Genomic DNA, 21,983 nt, shown 5'->3' with positions numbered 1-21,983 from the left:
GCATCAAAATATATAAGGAAATATTTTACTGATGGTGTGTGTTTCACAATTCTGGACTATTTTTTTGTCTTTTTTTCTAGGAAGACATCAGTAGGTCATATTAATCTAATATACTTCCTTAGTCTGGTTTGCACTGCAGAGAAGGAAGTTAGACCCTGTCAAACACATTGCAAAATAAGAAATATATTTTTATACTTTCTCTATTTTTTTGTTCTGTGTTTCTTATAAATTGAATTCAGCGCTCGCTCAGCAAACTGGTTGTTACTCTGGTTGAATCCCACCACTGCCTACATATTATGGAAATTGATGAATACCTTTGCCAAATATACTATAGCAAGTTGGTAGCTGAAAGAAGGCTTCAATAAAGGGGGATATTTTTAGATCAGAGTTGAAATGGGAGGTCCTTGGTGCTTTCTGAACTTGGTTTTCTTGCAGACATATTTCATTACCTAAGCTAGGTTACATACGTAATCAGTACTCATCAATGAGCATCAACATTCTTTTCATCAATTAAAAAAAGTCACACACACACCCCCAATTGGTGGCATTTGTCTCCTTTTTGGTACACCCCAGTTTATCTGTTGTTTCTGGAAGGTGATAAATACTCTCAGGCTTTTACATAATGATGTCAATGTTTTTATATCTTTACTCTGTTTTACTTTACAACTGGTTTTACTTTGTATTAGTGAGATTTAGAGATTTAGAGATTTATTAATATTTGTAGGCCGCCCTTTTCCCTGAGGGGACTCAGGGCGGCTCACATAAAATAGGGGAAGGGGAGATACAGACATTAAGATAAGACATATAATAAAATAATAAACAACATACATTCATCATTCGGGAGGGGAATTATCCTTGTCCCCAGGCCTGACGGGCGAGCCAGTTCTTCAAGGCTGTGCGGAAGGCCTGGACGGTGGCGAGGGTGCGAATCTCTACGGGGAGCTCGTTCCAAAGGGTCGGGGCCTTTGTGCTCTCTTGCCAGTGGCTTCGTATAGGCATTTAAAAAAAAATCCATATGTGCAGATTAGCAAATTCTGGTTACTGAATAGTTAATATGTGTATTAAATTAAAACAAACCTTAGTAAGGACAGAGAAAGTTAAGTTAATTTTTTAAAATTTGATTTTTTTGAGAGATGATATTAAAAAAGAAACATGATCAACAGAGTTAGTCAAATATCTTCTAAGAAGCAGTGACAGTGAAAGATTGAATGGATTAACATTGAGTCTCCAGAATTCTAATTATATGCTTTGTAATGGTATAGAATCATGAAATAGTTATTTTGTATTCTAGGGCTCCAATTTGACTGACATTTCAACCCAGCTTCTGCTTCAAGGAAACTTACTAAAAATCTCAGCCGGAAACATCCAGGAGAGAACATTTTTTCTTTTTGATAACTTGCTCGTTTATTGCAAGCGGAAATCCAGGTGAGGGTATTGTCTATATCCGTTGCTCAGTTTCCTTAATAATAAATACATGGAAATAAGTATTTTATGTTGTTTCTGGATAAGAAATTCTAATTCTTATGAAGATTCATCTTACGTTTTGAGCTTTAGGGCTCTAGAGGTATGACTTTAGCAAAGAAGTGGGCAATCTTACCCTGGGACTCTAATTTTTGGGAAGAGGGGGCAAAAGACACAGGGATGAAGCTGAGACCAAGTTTCTATATGCAACCTGGAGGAGTGGAGGAGTCACTTGTTTTGTCGTTGTTTTAAAATAAGCTTTTATTTACAAAGAAGGATTCTGAGGGTCCTTGGTGCTCTCTGAACTTGATGGTTTTATTGGAGATGTTTCATTATCATTAGGTATAGCATCATCAGTGTTAAAAGAAGTGGAATTGTTTTGTTTTATATACTTCTAGCTGATAACCCGGCATTGCCTGGGTATTTATTTATAGGGGGAAAATGTCTGGACCAAAGATAATTTCTGATGTTGGATTTTCCCCCTTACCAGAGGGACCTCCCTTGTGAGTACTATGAAGCTGTTACCATGACAGCCACTGCGCTGTACAGTAGAAGCCATTTTACGACATACAGTAGAAGCCATTTTTAGGCACAACAGGCTGTATCTTAACAGAACACCACCCTGAGGGGTGTTTGGAGTGTCTTACCCCCACAGTTTTTTTTTCTAGAGAGTAAGACATCTGTGTACCAAGTTTGGTTGAAATTGCTCAACTAAACATATGCTGGAACATACACACACAGAGCCATTTTTATATATATAGATTGGCTTGCCCTGTCAGTGTTGGTGGAAGTGTTCTTGGTGTTTCTTTGATTAGGTTGTTGCTTACTGTTAGTTTGTTTCTCTGTGTTGGTAGTTCCTTGATTGGGGTATTGTTTACTTAACGTTCTTTTTATACTATGCTAAGCGTACTCCAATAATATCTCAATAATATCTCTCTTAAAACATCAAGAATTTTTTATTTTATTTTTTGTACAATCATGATCAAGAAAGATCCAGGGATAACAGTTCAGAATATAGGTTGGAATTTACAATGGTCATATTCTTGTGTTGGAATTGTCTCTGGAGATTCTCAGTCATCCAGGTCATAGTTGTCCCAAAAGTGCTTTTTCCAAGAGGCAACTGGACTTTCTGGTTTTTCTTTGAAGATGTTTCGCTTCTCATCCAAGAAGCTTCTCCAGCTCTGAAGACGTTTTGCTTCTTGCATGAGAATCGAAACGCCTTCAAGGAAAAACCAGAAAGTTCAGTTGCCTCTTGAAAAAAAGCATCTTTGTGTGGGAGTTTATTTTTATTTATTTAGAAAATATATCTGCTATCCATCTTAAATACATAATGCGGTGGTGAGCAGCCCATACAAAAACAATGCAAAAATTCAGAACCAATTAAAATAATCAGTACAAGAAACAAATAGCCAAAACACAAATGCCCTGACTCTAATACTTGGGGGGGAAAGAAACAGGTTATAACAGCCCTCTGGAACAGGGGTCTCCAACCTTGACAACTTGTCGACTTCAACTCCCAGAATTCCTCAGCCACCTTTGTGCAAGTGAAGTGAGTCAGTGGACAATACCCCCCTCTGAAAATAAGATCTGGTGCCTTTTTTTCTGGCAAAAAAATTAAGACAAGGTCTTATTTTCGGAGAAACACGGTAATATTTTGGTGACCTGTGGGATGAGTTTCTGCTGACTTTATTCATACTCTTAAAGGAATTTAAGAGCATCCTCCTTTAAAGAGGAAGGACAAAGCATGGGTGAAATAGAGCAGTAGTTGTAGAAAGGGGAAAATATCTACTCTAAAGGTCTGTAAGTCAGTTAGGAACAGAATAGACTAATGGGCTAGAGATTCTTCATTCTACAGTAACCTTCCCTAACCAACCTAGTAGCCTCTTACATGTATTAGACTATGTCATCCCATGACCATCAATGTGCTAAGCAAAAGTGTCCTTTACTAGTAAATCTTGACTTCCTCCTCATTCATTGGAGTCTTCCTGAGTCTTTCTTTGTCAGCCCCCCTCCTCCCATTCAGTTTAGCAGTTTGGGTTAATACAGCCCCTCCCTTTCTGCAGGCAGTTTTCCCAGAACACTGAGTTTTGGGAAACAAAATGTTCTATTGCCTTTTGAGAGAGTGCTCTTGTTTGTACAGAACAGGCATCAGTGAGCAAGTTTTCTGCAGTTTGGCTTAGAGATCGATATGGCAGCACTGACACTTTCAGTTCCCCAAAGAGTTTGTGTTTATATTTCCTGTAATTCCAAAGCAAGCTCTATCCCATTCTCCAGAATCTGATTTTCATTAAAAGTAGAGGAGTTTTCTGCATGCTACCTACTGTTTAAGAGATATATTTAGATGTGGCAAGGCTGCTATAATTTGGGATGGTTTATCTCTCTCTGTCTGCTGTTTAAATTCAGTGCAGAATGAAGCTATTTACTTGCTGGCGTTAGTTAGCATCAGGCTTCAACAAGTGACATACTATTCAGCTACAGTGTTCAAATATATTCGGATCTTTTCTTGTGTAATATATATATTATTAGAGCCACTTTTCCATGCTGCAGCCCCACACACACCCACACCCACACACACTCTGTAGATAGACTGGAGTCAAATTTACAGGATTGTTTCACGGGTCTTTCGATTCATTATCAAGTGACTCCAAAAGAAGGTAACAGTATTTGAAGGAGAAAACCAGTGTTTTCTTTGCCTACTTAGTGCAGTTACTTACATACAACTGAAACAGTGTTCTTTTGCATCATGGATAGAAATGTTCACATCCATGCAGATATGTGCAGGATTGTTGGGGGGCAGTGAAATCTGCTTTTCTACTTAGAATTTACTGCTGTACTTTGGGTAAAAAATTTACTTAGTCACACACTCTGTTTTGCAGTTCATAATTATGTGGGTGTAAAATCACTGATTATTGCCACTTACTCCTCCTTTATAAACTGGACTTTATGCTTTTCTTTAAAAAAAAAACACTGCTTGGAATGTAATTTAGTCTGGTGGATACAAATGATTTAATATTGTAAAATAAAAATGAAACCAAATATTTCATGGCGTAGTGGTTAGAATGCAGTACTGCAGGCTACTTCTGCTGATTGCCAGCAAATTGGCAGATCAAGTCTCACCAGGCTCAAGGTTGGCTCAGCCTTCCATCCTTCTGAGGTGGGTAAAATGAGGATCCATATTGTTGGGAGCAATATGCTGACTCTGTAAACTGCTTAGAGAGGGTTGTAAAGCACTGTGAAGTAGTACATAATTCTAAGTGCTAAAGCTATTATGGTTATAGACCAGCATAAAAATATTTTTTTATAGTACACTTCATTCCTTGCCCCATTCCCTGACTTAACTCTAAGAGAATCATCTTTAATTGACACATGATGATTATTAATCATGTGGGACAACAAAAACAGAAGCACACAATCTATAATATTCAAAACCATTTTTTAACACTTAGTAGGGCAACCCAAACAGGTAGCTATGAAGATTTCTGTTCTGCCATAGCTCAATTTTTGGATCATCAAGAATACCTATCCAAAGTAATAGAAAGAAGAGCATGTGTATATTTGATGTCACATTTTATCTATTCATTCTTAAAAACACAAAGGTAAAAAAGGCTTGTCAGAACCTTGGACAGATCTCTGTGAAGTTGGCAACATACTGTAAACTCTTCCAAAACAATGACAACAAACAAACAAAAACATTGTTATTTCAGCAAAGTCCTTGACCTCAAATGTCTATGGAGAGTCTCAATTATCCAGGTCATGCAAAGTATCCCAAGATGCTTTTCCAAGAGAAAACTAGATTTGCTTTGTTTTTCTTGAATACATTTTACATCTCTAAAAAAGCTTCTTGGATGAGAAGTGGAACATCTTCAAGGAAAACAAAATCCAGGAGCCTCTTGAAAAAGCACCTTTGGGACTTGACCCCAAATGTTCTCCATAATTATTATGTAGTCTCCAACTCTCCATTTTTGAGGAAGATTGTGGAGAAGGTAACCAGTCTGCAGTTGATAATAATCCTGTAAAAGTGGATTATTTAGTTCTTTTTCAGCCAAGTTTCAAGCCAGGATTTAGTATTAAGGCAGCCTTGGTCATGCTGTAGATGCCTGTGATGGAACTGAGATTGGGTGGTGCATTGTATCCTGGTACTCCTTGATTTCTCAATGGCTTTCAGTTCTATTAATAATGGTATCTTTCTAAGCCACCTACATGTTTGGGGGATAGGGACCACTGTTTTACAGAGGTTGTCTTCCTTTCTGTAGGGATGGTTTCAATTGATATTGGTTGGGTGAAAGAGATTGCTCCCTAGGTATCTGCTTTGTGGGTTGCTAGGCCAGCTGGATGAGACTGTTAAGTCTCTGTCTTGAGACTATGCAGGGTGTAAATGGGGAAGAACTGTCTCTGACTTTTTGCCTGTTAAGGCTAAGCAACTGTGTTTGGGGCATCTAGATCTGGGAAAACTTTGGAGTGGGTAGCACTTCCTCAGTCAAGAGTAATGTGCAATCTGAGGGAATCTTCCTGGACTCAGAGCTTTTGCTCAATGCACAATTGCATCCAGGAAGCCCTTTACACAGCTTTGTTTGGCATAACAGTTGTGCTCTCGCCTAGCTCAGGAAAGCTTTCAGACATCCCTTGGCCACCTCACAGCTTGACAAATGTAAAGCACTATATGTGATGCTGCCCTTGAAGACCATCTGAAACTTGAAAACATTATTTATTAAACTTATTTATAAGATTTATGTGGCTGACCATCTTAAAACAAAATTCTGGGCAGTTCACAATTACAACCAGATCATAATAGCAATAGCACTTAGACTTATATACCACTTTACAGTGCTTTACTCTATAAGCAGTTTTCCAGAGTCAGCCTATTGCCCCCAACAATCTGGGTCCTTATTTTACCCATCTCAGAAGGATGGAAGGCTGAGTCAACCTTCAGCTTGGTGAGAATCAAACTGTGAAATTGCAGGCAGCCGGCAGGCAGCAAAAATAGCCTGCTGTACTGCACTCTAACCACTGTGCCACTGTGGCTCATGTATGTAGGATGTAGAATGTATGTAGCATGTATATAGAATGTAGCAGTGCAGACAGTGATGGGTATGTTTCAGCATGCCATGTAACATATCTGTGCCACAAGATGAAAGAGTGCCAGTTTGTTTCCGGATGCATTTCAAGGTCCGGTTCATTACTAAGAAAGCCTTATACAATTAAGGCTTGGTTACTTGAGGGACCCCCCATAGTATCTACTGGATGATTTGATCAAACAGGTTTGCCATTGTCCTGGTTCCTTCAATTACCGTATTTTTCGGAGTATAAGACACACCTTTTCCCTCAAAAAAGAGGCTGAAAATCTGGGTGCATCTTATACACTGAATACAGCATTTTTTGCCTCCCGAAACCCCACCCCTTCACCAAAATGGCCCTGCAGAGCCTGTAGAAGGCTTTCCGAGAGCTCCTGCGGGCTGGGGAAGGCAGAAATGAGTGAAAAATGCCCCCCTCCCAAGCACTCTGAAAACCCCCTAAAGGGTATATTAATGCCTTTTGGGGGGGGGGGGGACGAGCCTGTTTACATGAAAAACGGGCCGTTTTTGGGAGGTTTGCAAAAACTTTTTTTTTTTTAAATTGCTTTTTCAAAACCTTGGTGCGTCTTATAATCCGAAAAATACGGAACAGTACTGGCCACCTTGGAAATGCACTATTTTGCCATAATATTTGTCCTCTGAAATGAAGTTCCCACCAAGATCCGGATGGACCCCTCCCCCATCCTGTCAGAAGGTTTTGAAGCACTGGATTTTCACCCTGGCCTTTGGTGAAAGGGATTGAAGTTCCCCTTCTGCAAGTTTGCTTCTTGCTGTTGCCTGTGGTTTGTCAAATTTGCTTCTTTGTTTTTATCATTGTCATTTACAATGATGTGCTACCATGGTATTAAATGGTGATTAAGAAAACTATGTGGACAAGTTTCTGTTCTACTTGTGTGCTTCTCAGAGGCATCTTGACCAGCCTTGAGGGAGAAGATAGTGTTGAGTTTGATCCAGCAGGACTCTTATTATTCATTTCTTATGTGTTCTCTACTTTTAGCATCATCATCATCATCCAGTCTCTGCTTAAACTAAATCTTCTGACTCAGCATCCTTTTTTTGGTTGACCCTTGAGAACTTTCGTCTTAAATCAAATTAAGCAACCACTAAACAAAAGCAATTGAGAAATGGACACATACATAAATCAATACGATACAAGCATACATACCTGCACACATACATATATAACTAACTAACCACTCTAATATTACTATGGTTTCAGATCCTGTCATAAAGATGGATTATATTTTTAGCTGCCAACTGTTCCTCTGCCATCTGTCATTATGTGCTTGTATCGTTGCCTTTATAAAATACACCTCCACAACAGGTTTATGATACAGTATTTATGGTTACGTGGTTACCAGTACAGGGGGTGGCATATATTATACTTCTATTCCCATCCCAATTTCAGGTGGCAGGATGTTTGTAAGGGTTAAGTTGTTGCGTTGAAACTGTCCAATACATAATAAACATCTTTGTTCACTACATATTCATTAACTACAGAGTTGCTGGGAAGAAAACATCTAAGCGTACTAAGTCTATCAATGGATCCCTCTATATTTTCAGAGGGCGAATAAACACAGAAGTAATGGAGGTTGAGAATGTGGAAGATGGGACAGGTAAGGACCAATTGATTTTTGTCTCAAAAGGACAAGTGGTGTTCTTCTTTTTTGATTCTTAATGGAATTGTACATACCCTTTCAGAGGTGATTTGGAGGTGGGTGGGTGTCTTCCTGAATTCAGTTTATGAGGTGATGGCTGTGGTATGGTTGCAGCATCTCATGGCCATAATTTGATCATAATTTATCACCTCCTATCTGCTTTTCCATTGACTCTTGTTGTTGGAAAACTGCAATGAAAATTGCAAATGGCAATTAGATGACTGTCATACCACAGGGTCACGATTGTGAGCCAGTTGCCAAGTGTCTGAATTTTGATCATGTGACAACAGGTGTGCTGATGGCTGCATATGAGGACCTATGATAAGTCTTCCACATGTAGCACCATCATAGGTTCTAATGCTCACTGAATGAGTGGTCGTTCAATGAGACTTACCTGTACATATTAATGTTGCTTATATTGCATGTACATTTATTCCCCTGGCCAATAAGTTTAAATGAATAAGCAAATGTATTATTTTGGAGGGTGTTGTCTTTAGTTTATGAAATGATTTTGAATGTTAGCTGCTCCGAGTCTTCAAGAATTAAGTAAGTAAGCAAACAAATGAACAAATCTATTTTATTTGTCAAAGAAAAATCCAGTTGTTTTCTTGGCAGACGTCACTTTAGTTTGGAATACCTGCATTTCTGAAGTGGTATTTAAATTCCAAGTCTCTGTTAATACATTCAACTAGGTCTGGTAAAGATCTAGAAAAGCCATCCCCAGAAACTCTTAACTTTGCTAAATTATAGTTAGTTGGTAGTTCATTTTAGCACTAATCCCTAAAATGTGTTAATTCACTCACCAGATTAAACCAAGGACCTGAAAATTAATGTAGTCTAATGTGTACCAATGTAAAAACTCTGTCACTAAAGTATTATTGATTTTTAGTCAGTATGAACTCCTTAAGATTAAAAGCAATTCAGATCAACTGTTCTATTTCTGGTTCAAGTAACCATTAGATGAAGCTGAGTTGACTCTATCACCGTGGAGGTATGGCCCGGTACGGGTGTACCAGTCGCATCTGGGAGCAGCGGCCACCGTACTGGAATGTCGCCCGCCCATGTTCCTTACTGCTTTTTGAGGGAAACGGGCCAATTGCCCATGCACGCACAGTGTACGGTGCCTGCGCAACCTCTGTCAAGTAGCTGGAGCATCGCAGGGCGGTGGCGTGCGCACACGTGCACAGCACGTGTGCCCGAGGTGGATGCCGGCCCTGTCACAACGTACTGGTTGCGACAGGATCTGGAATACACCACTGCTCTATCACTTGATATAATAGATACCTTCTCTTTAATCCCTCTCTTACCTGATATTGGAATACTCTCAGTATTATTTTCACAATTCCCCACACAAGGTATTTCAGTGGCATGCAAGATAGGAACCAGGTTTCATTCCATCTGTGGTCCAATTCAATATCTAAAAATTGTGATGAAACTTTTGGAACACCTATTAGCTGTCTCTATTACTACCATAAAAAACGAACAATGATGAAGCCCAGGTTGAATTTATTTTCCTTTTAGGCTCCAGGTTTGCACTCACTCTCTTCTTGGTCCATTTGTGCTTTTGCAGCAGATTACCACAGTAATGGTTACACAGTAACAAATGGATGGAAGATACACAACACGGCAAAAAACAAATGGTTTGTCTGTATGGCCAAGACAGCAGAGGACAAACAGAAATGGCTGGATGCTATAATCAAGGAGCGGGAACAAAGAGAAAGTAAGTGTGTGGCTGACACTTTTTATATTTTAGGAACAAAAATCGGTATACATTTGCAGAATTTTCCCATCTAAAAAAGGAGCAGCTTATTTTCATTGTCATAGTCAAAAAAATATATGGTGATGCCGGTACAAAGGTATAATTTAAACATCTACAATGTAGAAAGTTTCTCCCTTAAAACAGATACAGAGATGTGGCGCTGAAGTACTCTTGGCACATATAAAGTCATATTTGAGTTTATTTTGCACAACATGTAAAAGTTTTATGGCTCTTGTTTTAAAAGCAAATAAGTACCGTATTTTTCAGAATATAAGACACACTTTAGTTTTTTGGGAGGAAAATAGGAGGGAAAATTCTGCCTACCAGGTATTCATCTGGCTAGCATCCTTAGTCCGCTTAGCTTCAGCACATAGGTTTGCTGATTTTGAGCGCTAGCGTGCTTTTTATCCCCTGGTTGGGAATAAAAAACAGCTTCTAATGCACAGCTGATCGTCAAAGAGAGAAGCAAGAGAAAAGCAGGCAAATAGGGATGATCACTTCACTCATTAGCGCCTCATTAGGGCTGAAAAAAAGGTTCGGAAAAAGCTACATTCAGAGTATAAGAAGCACCCAAATTTTCAGCCTCTTTTAGGGGGAAAAGTATGCCTTATACTCCGAAAAATACGGTAACTTTATTATTTATTTATTTGTGAAATTTATATAGCCACTAAGCTCACGAATGTGACTCTGGATGGCATACAATAAAAACAGAACGATAAAACATATCTTAAATAACCTTCAAAAACAATAAAACCTACATATAATAAGACCACAGGAGAGTGTTAAAAATTAATATATAATAAAGCCTTGTTGCAGGCTCTTTTGTTTCCAAGGGATTCCCGAGCCTGCTGTAAGATGTTCTGGGAAGGAATGTATATTAGTATTCCTTATGCTAATAACTATGGAAAAACTATAATAGTTTTTATAACACACATTTCGTTAAGGTTCTGGCATTTACTTGTATTATTAAACTCTTTTAAAATCTTCCATAAGCATGAAAAATTGACCATGGAGGCAATTCAAACTGACACATACTCCATTGAAATTATGATAGCATTTTGGGCACTTGCCAACTTATTCGCATTTGCAACCAGTTGCAGCATCCTGGCTTGTGAACCTGATTTGTGATGCTTTTTGCTGATTTCTGTCAAAAGAAAAGCCCCAACCTATTCAAGGGAGTGGATTTGATCTAAGGTGCCATTACATTATAAAGAAGAATTAGTTCATCTGCTTATGTTCCCTGTCTGGTTTACCTGAGAGGGCTGACAATTAGAGATTCATTTGTTTGCCTAGAGGCAATTTCTATTTGTCAAAGAGAAGAAGAAAATCAAGGAAGTTTTAGGCATGAATTCAAGATTTTATTGAAAAGCAATCCCATCTGGTTGAGATACTTCAACAGCCAAGCCATTATCAGCACCAAGACAAAATGTTTTATGCTCTAACCAGATGAGCAAGGGATGCGTTGCAATCTTCTCCTTACCTCAGAGAATTCGATGATGTAGTTGCAAATTGAGAATGTGTTGAATTACACAGACTGCTTTCTATCCCAATCTGACTTTGCAAATTACCTTTGGCAGAATTTGTCAGCAAGTGTTTTGGAGTAATGTATTATAGAATGGAGAGAAGATAGCAATTGGCCAGAATGTCCCTCCCCCCTGCAAATAATTTCAGTAGAAATCTGATCATGAAAACAGTTCTGAATTGCACTGGACATAATACTACACTTTCTCTAATTAGATCAGAAACTTGATGCAGTCTATTCAGTATATTTATGATTGATTTGGATGCGTTGTCAATATACACAGCCTTAGTTGTGATGGAAAGGAATGAGCGGCTTCCATTGAAAAAGGATAGAAAAGAATCTTCAGATTTACCCTTACTCTATTTAGGGGAGAAGAAGTGTCTATTCACAACTGAGAAGCTTGTTTTTGTCTCTCTTGTTTACAAAATTATTTCCACCGAGGAAAGGAAAATGTTTGTGATCTAGTTGGTAATAGGCCAACCTTTTTTTTTTTTGATCAAGTTTATCTGGGAAGTGTTTATGGAAGATTCTGCTTTTGTTTTCTAGGTCTGAAGCTAGGCATGGAGAGAGATGCTTATGCTATGATTGCTGAGAAAGGAGAAAAACTGTATCACATGATGACGAACAAGAAAGTGAATCTTATCAAAGACAGGAGGAGAAAATTAAGCACTGTTCCCAAGTGCTTTTTTGGCAAGTAAGTGATTTTGGTTTGAATGGGGCCTTTCTTTCCAATTAACTGAAAGGACTATGAGTTTTCTGTGGATGGTTTGTGGAGCCAAATCAGATGTGCTTTGATGGAACTTAATTGGAAAGGTCTTTAACCTCTATTACAGTTAATTTATTAAAATTAATCATTCATTCCTAAATAATGCCCTTGGATTATGTAATGGCAGCAGATTCTTTTGGATGTGAGAGACAAGATCACTAGAAAAGGAAGGAATCGAATGCAAAACAAGCACTTACAATCTGAAAATAGTTTCGACAGCCTACCTTGTGCAGCCTTCCTTCTCCCCTAACTCTGTCTTTTTGCTCAGAAAAAAAGGTACTCTTGGCAGTTATTTTGTCTTATAATGTTGAATTTAAAATGCAGAAATAAAAGTAGGATGATGCCTCTGCTATCTCTTTATTCTCTGGGAAGCATCCTGTTACTCCTGGGATTCTACATTACATTCTACCACAATTGGACACTTCAAGAAGCAATCATGGGCATGGAGTACAGCATCTTCTTCTAATAGACAAAACACAACTGCAGGGATTACTTTCCCTGATGGGAAAAGCTGTGCAAGGATGATTAGTTAGACTCCATTCATGGGTCTAGATCAGGAGTGTCAAACTCTCATCGTCACAGCATCGTCATGTGATGCATCGCAACTCTCCCCCCTTTTCGCTAACTCAGGCGTAGGTGTGGTCAGCACATGATGCATCTGGCCCATGGGTTTGTCATCCCTAATCTAGATACTGTCAGCATTAAGGTTCTGAATTGATCCACAACATATTTTGAATGAATATTGTGGTGTCAAGCTCGATTGCGTCACATGATCTATCATAATGTATCGTGATGTTTTTTGCCTTCATAGAGCTGGGGCAGGCATGGCCTGTGCATGACTCATCCAGCCTTTGGGATGGGGATGCCAGTTTGATACCCCTGCATTAAATCATGAGGGATCTCTTGTTTATTTTGCTGTGGAAGTTGTCTTTTCCAAATGCCTGTAGAAGGTGTTAGTTAGATCTTGCAATAATTTTTTTTGAGGTGCATGAAATATTTCCCACTGTAGTTTACTTTTTTTCCCCATCCTGCTTTTGTCTAGTACTAGCTTTAAACATATCTCTCTATAAGTACTTTAATGTTTCCCCACTGTTTTTTAAAACATAAGACCCCCCCCCCCCCATTTTGATCTGAAACTTATTCCTTTATGTATTCTAATTCCAAATTGACATATCTAACTATAAACAAGGTTTCATCCTTCCAGGTAGCAATCTTTCTGCTTTGCCCACAACTACCAAACCTATGAAAGATAAGAATAGAATGGTGAGCTTCTAACTTAACTTTAGCAGTCAGCTTGCTTTTCATAACAGATCAATTAATTCATATCTGTTCATCTTACTATGCTCCCCCCATTCAAAATATGGTCTGCACATTTTCTTGCTATTCTGATCTCAAACCACTAACATTGCATCTTGTCACGCACAGCAAGTGGGACTTTTATAGTTTGTTTGACAGATCTCAGAGTATACAAAGTTGTTGGTAGAGAACTTAATATTGGTTCCAAACATAGCTGCTCTTTTTCTGAAGGCCTTACTTGTCCATGACCTTCCTAATCTTTCTTCTTGCATCAGTGCAAATTTGCTTTCTTATGAATTGCATCCTTCTCACTAGGACCAGACAGAAGTCAATGTGCAGGACCCGATCCTTCAAAATCTCTTTCACTAGTCTTTTTTCTTTGGTAATATCTTCCGTTGAGGTCACAGAGATAATGGTTTTTTTTAAACTTACAGATTTAGTCTTAAACTTGAGACCATCCCTAGGACCAGAATTTGCATTGCTAAGCCAGGCAGTTATTAAATAAATTGTGCCCAGTTTTACAACCTTTTCTGCCATAGTTTTCTGCCAAATCACAACAGTTACAATACAATAGCAGAGTTGGAAGGGACCTTGGAGGTCTTCTAGTCCAACCCTCTGCCTAGGCAGGAAACCCTATACCGTTCCAGACAAATGGCTATCTAACATATTCTTAAAGACTTCCAGTGTTGGGGCATTCACAACTTCTAGAGGCAAGCTGTTCCACTGATTAATTGTTCTAACTGTCAGGAAATTTCTCCTCAGTTCTAAGTTGCTTCTCTCCTTGATTAGTTTCCACCCATTGCTTCTTGATCTACCCTCAGGTGCCTTGGAGAATAGTTTGACTCCCTCTTCTTTGTGGCAACCCCTGAGATATTGGAACACTGCTATCATGTCTCCCCTAGTCCTTCTTTCTCTTAAACTAGACATCCCCAATTCCTGCAACCGTTCTTCATATGTTTTAGTCTCCAGTCCCCTAATCATCTTTGTTGCTCTTCTCTGCACTCTTTCTAGAGTCTCCACATCTTTTCTACATGGTGGTGACCAAAACTGAATGCAGTATTCCAAGTGTGGCCTTACCCAGGCATTATAAAGTGGTATTAACACTTCACGTGATCTTGAGCTGTTAAATGAAACAAGATCATTTAGCAAATCTGACTTCCCCCATTAGCTTTGCTTGTTGGAAGCTGACAAACTCATGTCCTCAGGATGTTGCCACTTTCATAAATATCTGCTGGTTGCTGAGGGCCAAAATTTTGATCGTGTGACATGGGAATGCTGCGATGGTTTGTAAGTGCAAGGAGTAGCTGTAAGGTATCTCCCCCCACCCACCCCTGTTTTTTAAAATCATGTGACAGGAAGTTCTGAGGTAAACATGAGGAAAAATTCTGAAGTGTAAATTTTATTTCCCTCACAAACCCCAGCACAAATGGACATCCATCAACAGGAAATTCAAAGTCAGGACTAACTGTCCAGTAACTGACCCACCATTTTAAACTGTTCCCTAACCCCTCAGCCACTCATGCGCACATCCCACCCCCCCATTTTTCCCTAAGCTGAGTCAGTAGACATTAAGCAGGGAGGCCAGCAGAGTTACATCACCAGCTACAGTCTTTTCAAAAGCGTCTGCTTTTGTTTCAGCCGCTTAGCTGACCAACAGCTGTTTGGTGTTGATGTCAGCAGTGGCAACAGGTCTGGTGTGGGCTCGGTGGTCTGATAGGTTTAGCTTCACGGTGGCCATGTTATTCTCGGGTCCCCGCATAAAAGGCAATCCTGGCTTCTCTGTTCCCCGCCAGAATGGCTGCCCTGGGCCTCCAGGCACACCAGGGCTGACTTTTCGTTTTTCAAAACCAACACACTTCTTATACCTAGTTGGAGCTATTATTAAATTCAGCTTTCTTCCAGTAATCATAGACATGGCTCAAAGGAAAATCATAAACATGAGCACATGAGTTAAGTTACACACTGCGGGGAGAAGAGGGAAACTGTATGAAATGTCATTGGAGGCATTTAGCCTTGCTTTCTTAGAAGGTATTCTTTCTTCTCTGAATGAATGACTGCAATGCTATGTCGTAACGCATAAGCCACAACTCCGATCCAGACAGACTGCAGCTGTTTTGTAGCCATGGATGAACAAGAAAGAGATCGGGCAAAGAAAAAACCCTTGATGAATGGGGCATTACCCTTATTCCTGAGGGAATCTGGTAGTTTGCCAAGTGAAAAATCGGTTATTTCAAAGCACTGCAAAAGCCAGACAAAGCATGAAAGTGCACCCCTGCGGAGGAAATAGATGTACAATAAAATAGCTGTAATTCTTGCCATTTGTGTATGTCACTTGCTTATCCAAACCATGCCTCCAGTTGCAGTGAATTTGACTCTACAATTTCAACATGTTTTAGGAACGGCTGACTCATCCAAGCCACAGGTAGTCTGTTTCGGGGAGGGGGGGGGAACCAAAAAAAATAAATTGCATTTTAAAATTCATTTAGGGGATAAAAAAAGAAAAGCTGTATAAACTCATTGCAGGACTTCTCAGTAGTTAGTGTGGGTGAACATAATTTCTGCATGTTGAAATTACTGTCTAAACAGGATGAGATTTAATAGGAATTGTAGAAAGACAGCTGGAATCTCTGAAAGGCACTGGAATGGAAAAAGTTGATCAGAGTTAACAAATTGGGTAGATACAGTTTTCTGATGTTTATGGATGACCAGTAAAGAACACCAGTCTCTACCACATGTTCTTTGGAGATTCTCAGTCATTCAGGTCAAGGTTGTCCCAAAGGTGCTTTTTCAAAAAGCAACTGGACTTGCTTTATTTTTGCTTGGAGTGTTTGCTTCTCATCCAAGAAGCTTCTTCAGTTCTTCTTATTCATGGTGAAATTCTGGAACAAAGGAAATAAATAAAAGATAAGTTAGGTTGCTGACTTCTTTATTGTAATTTGACAATATTTTATTATTTAACTTTATTTATTCATGTCATTGAATAAATGACATGAATTTCTGCATTCCAGTAGGATTGAATATATGTAGTTCAGGATTGAACTATGAAGTCTTGGGCCATTCTGAGCTTAGTTGTTCATTTGCAGACCTTTCATTACCCAGCTAGATAACGTCCTCAGTGTGAGTAGGTGTGGCATTTCCTCCATGTTTATATGCATCTGCTGTTTTGATGGGATTTTGTCCTAATCAAAGAACTACCAATTATATTTTTACAGTCGAGATTTAGGAATTCAATCCAAGTGGTAATTTTAAAGAAGGCAGAACATGCAAATGAGACAGTAACAATACAAATTAATACATTTTTCCCCATCTTGCACCCATATTTTCTTAGACTGCAGCCTCTGGCATGCAATTCAGAAGCCCAAGTGTTAATCACGGATTAATTGCAGAAGTAGTCTCAATGACCTCTAAGGTGACTGTAGAAATATCAGTACTTTATTACACAGTCAACTTTAGTGTCAAAGTTATAAGTGACTGAGAGATATGCCTTTCTTTATACACAATCAGCACATATTGAGTAAATCTATAACCATAATATGTTCATACATTTTAAATAAAAAGTTAACACATTCAATTTGACAGATGATTTAAATAGGATGCATTTTAGGTAAAATTTCCAGAGTTTTATCTTAAGAATTGATCATTAGGAGAGAAAGCTAAAGGCTCATACAGAGATGTCACTATTCAAAGATCATGCATGCACAAACTCAGGAAAGATTCGTAAAATGCTGCCATGTCAGCCTGTTTAAACACATTACGAAGGATCCTTGAAGTAGACCAGGTGAACAGAAAATGAGTCTCTCTGGGCATTTTGTGAAGGGGGCAGGAATTTGAACATCAGCACCCTAACCACAATGTGGCTTCCATGTGAATATGCTTTGCTTAACTGGTAGAGAGAAAAATGCCTTGGGTCATGTCACATCTTGCACATTTATTTTTTGCCTTAAGGAAATAGGAAACTAGCTTCGTTCGTTAAACTGCTTCTCTTTTTCTTTCCAGTGAGTTCGTTTGTTGGTTGAAAGAAATTGGGGAGATAAGCAAACCAGAAGAAGGGGTCAATTTGGGACAAGCTCTGCTGGAGAACGGCATCATCCATCATGGTGAGTATTTTATATTTCAGCATAAAATTACATCAGATGTAATAAAGTTAAATTAAGTTAAATGTAAAAGAAGCCAAATATATACTAAAGCTAATCTTTCAATCAGAACTTTGGGAGGCTCCCTAATTGGAGGAGCTTGTTTTAACATTTTTATAGTTTGCTTTTCATTTACTATAGTTTCCAGAAATAATATAATACTATAAATTTGTGGCCAACATAAATATGTGTGTATTTGAAAGAGTTCCTAAACAAACCAGGGCCAGCCACAAAAAGGTTGAGGTAAAAGTTTCCCCTGTCCTGTCATGTCCGATTGTAGCGGGGCGATGCTCATCTCTGTTTCTTAGTCGAGGGAGTCAGCTTTGTCCAAAGACATATCTGTGATGATGTGGCCAGTATGATTATATGCCAAAGCACATGGAACACTATTAAATTCCCACCAAAGTGATGCCTATTTATCTACTTGCATTTGCATGCTTTTGAACTGCTCGTTGGGCAGGAGCTGAGGCAAGTAATGCGCAGGGCTCGGGACTCAAACCTGGACTGTCAGCTGACAAGCTCAGCGTCTTTAACTGCTGAACCATCGCACACTTAAATTTGCAATGATTAAATAAATTCCAACGAGGAGACCAACATATTACAAGACTCATCTCTATGTTTCTAAACTGGAAACCAAGATGAAGAGAGGAGGTTTACACTTCTTGTAATGATGATTCACTATTAGTGGCTCATTATATATATATATTAGATTGCAAAATAGAATAATGCATTTGGCATTGTGGTTCTGTATGCATATTCTTCAATAGTAAATTCCATTGTGTCTCATGGAGTTTATCACAAAAATAGGAACAAAAAATGCAGACTAAATACGTTCTAATTTAAGATTTCTAAATTCTAATTTGAAGAAATGCAGTAGGCGTTACTTCCAGGTAAGCAATTGTGATAATCTCTTCAAGTCTAGTTTGTGCGATATTAAATCAAACATTTACTTCACAAGTGGTAGCCTTTAGCCAGTGGACAAGCATGTGGCAAACTGAGGGACAACGTTATTTGTGCTTGTGACAAACTCTGCTGAAATTTAACAGTGCATTATCCAAGATGACTTCAGTCTAATTCAGTATTAGAATAATTCAGCCCAAAGCTTAAGTTACATTATGTTTTTGCGTAGAGTGGTAAAATTTTATGGCAAAGCTAAAATAATAGTATATACCTAAGGTTTAGAACCCTACCAGTTTTTTTCCCTTTGTTTTCTGTGCTGATCTACCATTGTAATAAATTGCTCCCATCTTGCGGGTTGCACATTTTTAGATCTAAGAAGCAGATGTTTACATACATATCAAGATGTGTCATTGAGCAAATGAATATGTTGAACAGATGTATTTGTTCACAGAGCCATAATTTGTTTTTCCTCTCAGAATGCCCCTGGGTAGCACAATCAAAATCTGTTTCTAGTGTGTGAAATAATTCTCCAGCGGTTTGCTGGATGGGCAGGATATTCTCCTTCAACAATGAGACCCAGAACTTGTTTTTCTCCTGCTGCTTCCCAATAACAGTATCAGTTTCTTATTTAAGCAGCAGGGTTGCCTGCTGCAATCTTCAGGTGTTCAAAGCTGGAAAATTAACTCCAAAGTAATGAGACATTTTCTTCCTAAAGAATTTGAGTCATCTTAATTCCTATGCCAGTGATGGCTTAGCTTTTTGTCCTCACTTGCCCACACCCATAATGCAATGTGCGCATGACCCCCCCACCCTGCGCATTTGCATGCAAACCCCCCCCCCTGAAGCCTCTTGGGACCAAAAACAGGGCACAGGAGGTGTACCACACCCCCTTGCGTTCCGCTGCCTCCCGTGCATGTGGACGCTGTTAAAGGTATTGTGTCTCCCTTGTATATGCAGCTTTATTCCTCTCTAGCATTCATTCTCCATTGTTCAGTGATGCATTTCCTGTCCCTCTAGGATTTACCTCTGTCTGCTCCTGTGAGGCATTTCCTGTTCCTGTTGGATGTATATAGTTATTTTCTCGATGGCTTGTATAATGTTTTAACTGCATTTTGATTAAACAACACGCACTACAGAGACCTGAAAATAAGCTGGTTGGCGGGAGGCCTGCGCACATGTATGGTGGAGCTCAGCTGGGGGGGGGGGAAGGGGGCTCGTGTGCTGGCAGAGAGGCCTCCGTGTGCTGCTGTGGCATCCGTGCCATAGGTTCACCATCACAATCCTATGCAAACTCTCTGAAACAAATTTCTACATGCGGGAGTTCTATTAAATTTGACTGACATTTTTGATAATCTCTTTGCATTAGTACACCAGAAATCTTTTTTTCTAACAGTGTTAGTAGACAATAGTAGAAGATACTTTCATAAACTGAAATCCTGAGAAGATCCATTTGTTTAGTCCTGGAATAGACAGCATCAATTCTTGAGTGTTCAGTGCACTCAATTTTCAAGTATGCTCTGATGAAATATTGAGCACAGAAAATAATTAGAATCTAGCCATTCTTTTAGTCAATGTACTAGGAAAAAAAGACATTATAGCTGTAATTATGTAATTACATAAAGATATACTACTCAATAATCTCCTTCTGTTACAGCAGCCGCTTGGCACGACAATATTAACAAAGTTGTTGCTTCTTTGATACAATGCATCTTCATATTATATGTAATTGTCACAATAATGAAGAACTATTTGATTGATGATCTCTGTCAGCCCTTCATGGAAAGACACCTCTCCAGCTAATTCAATGCCATTTTAAAGGATCTGAAAGATACTGCAATGTCGCAGGAAACTATTATTTGTCAGTGTAGGTTACTATTGTTGGTCGGAGCTCTCCAGGGTTTCCAGCAATGAAAAACCCAGTGTCTTCTGCAGCAAAAAGCAATGAAGCAAAATCTCAATATATACAACTGCCATTACACTATGAGCATAACATAGTATTTGCATGATTACATTATCATATGAATATTGTCATTTGCCCCTGTTTGCCCCCCTGTTACAGATTTCCATGGCAAAGTCTTCCTCATACTTTATACCTCTCGATTGTTTTCTAAGTGAAAATTGCAGAGTTTGGATCTGAATCCTTTCACACATAAACCGTATGCTTTACCACTAAGTTGCGATCTCACTGCTATTAGTTATTGGATTAAATCCAGTAATTGCTTTACCTTAATGCAAAAGTACACTGTCTGATCCCCCAAGGCAATCTAGTGTCAAGCCCATTAAGTAGATCAGAACAGGAAATCGACTCCTCATAAAGGCTAAAACTGCTTTTATTGAGATTAACTATAACAGAATCTTGCAGGTCTGGCAATGCTGTATCTCCTCCTCCTCCTCCTCCTTATACTTCAGTGAATTAGAGAGGCATCTGCCAGTGTAACCTAGGTTATCTTGATCTGGATTTTAAAAATATTCCAGCCTTTTTTTGCCTAAGTAATGATTCCCCCATATTTCCAACAAAGTCAACCTTCTTACTTTCTACATCTAGAAAGATGTAGTGTCCAGTTGGATGTTGTGTTGTTTCTAAATTGTAATATGCAGTATGAGAGAAAAAATAAGAAAAGTAAATTAAAATTAAATACATGAACAAAGAGCAATTTTATTATTATTTTAAATACAAATTACTAATAATATCACTTTTATCTTGGCTACAGAAAATTTTGCATGTACAGATATAAATGATCTGTGCAAGCAGAAGTATGTTTTGCTACGAAAGAACTACCATTTAATACAATCTTTTGTCTTTGTGCCTAGGTGGTCCTCATTTAATTATCACTCATTCAGCATCCAAAGTTGTAATGTCACTGAATGAGTGGTAGTTATAACCAGTCCTTTAAATTCTAGCCAGCACAGTTCCCCCCTCCCCCAGTCATATGATTTCGATCTAGGCACTTGACAACTAGCCTTGATTTCTGACTGTTGCATTGTCCCATAGTTACATAATCATGATTTGTGATCTTTGTTGCTAGCGCCCCACAAGCAAAGTCATTGGGGAAACTGGCAGGAAGTTAGAAATTGCAATCCTGTGACATCCTTGCTTAATTTCTGTTTCAAATACATTTTATTTATTTCATTTTCATTTTCATTTTATACAATCACTTATATACTGTGCGTAACAAAAAAACAAAGAGAGAAAAAAAAAAAAAAAAAAACCCCAACATAACACTTCAATCCCCCATACACCCTCTCTTCTCCCCCTCCAACTTTCATTTCAGCCCTCCAGAATTCCCCTCTTCTACTTCCCTTCCCCCTCAGACATCTCCCCCTCCCTCCATCTCACCCTCCTTACATTCCCTCTCACTCCCTCTTTACTTCTCCCTCCTCTTTCCCTCTTCTCCTCGCTTTGGTGTATCCATCAG

The 21,983-nt window shown here is 38.8% G+C and overlaps 1 protein-coding gene across 1 annotated transcript in view; it reads left to right on the top strand.

Annotated features, from left to right (window-relative positions):
- The window catches only part of PREX1 (phosphatidylinositol-3,4,5-trisphosphate dependent Rac exchange factor 1), a 233,455-nt gene that overhangs the window by 140,296 nt on the left and 71,176 nt on the right, over positions 1–21,983 (top strand). Inside the window, exons 7-11 of the mRNA XM_032218666.1 lie at positions 1,292–1,425; positions 8,034–8,149; positions 9,762–9,911; positions 12,019–12,166; positions 17,531–17,631. Of these exons, the coding sequence (XP_032074557.1) occupies positions 1,292–1,425; positions 8,034–8,149; positions 9,762–9,911; positions 12,019–12,166; positions 17,531–17,631 (649 nt within the window). The remainder of the gene's footprint in view (positions 1–1,291; positions 1,426–8,033; positions 8,150–9,761; positions 9,912–12,018; positions 12,167–17,530; positions 17,632–21,983) is intronic.

Source organism: Thamnophis elegans, chromosome 5 (genome assembly GCF_009769535.1).
Source record: "Thamnophis elegans isolate rThaEle1 chromosome 5, rThaEle1.pri, whole genome shotgun sequence".
NCBI classification, from domain to species: Eukaryota; Metazoa; Chordata; class Lepidosauria; order Squamata; family Colubridae; genus Thamnophis; species Thamnophis elegans.
Note: the sequence above shows the minus strand (reverse complement) of the source record. Positions and strands in the feature narration are given on the sequence as shown.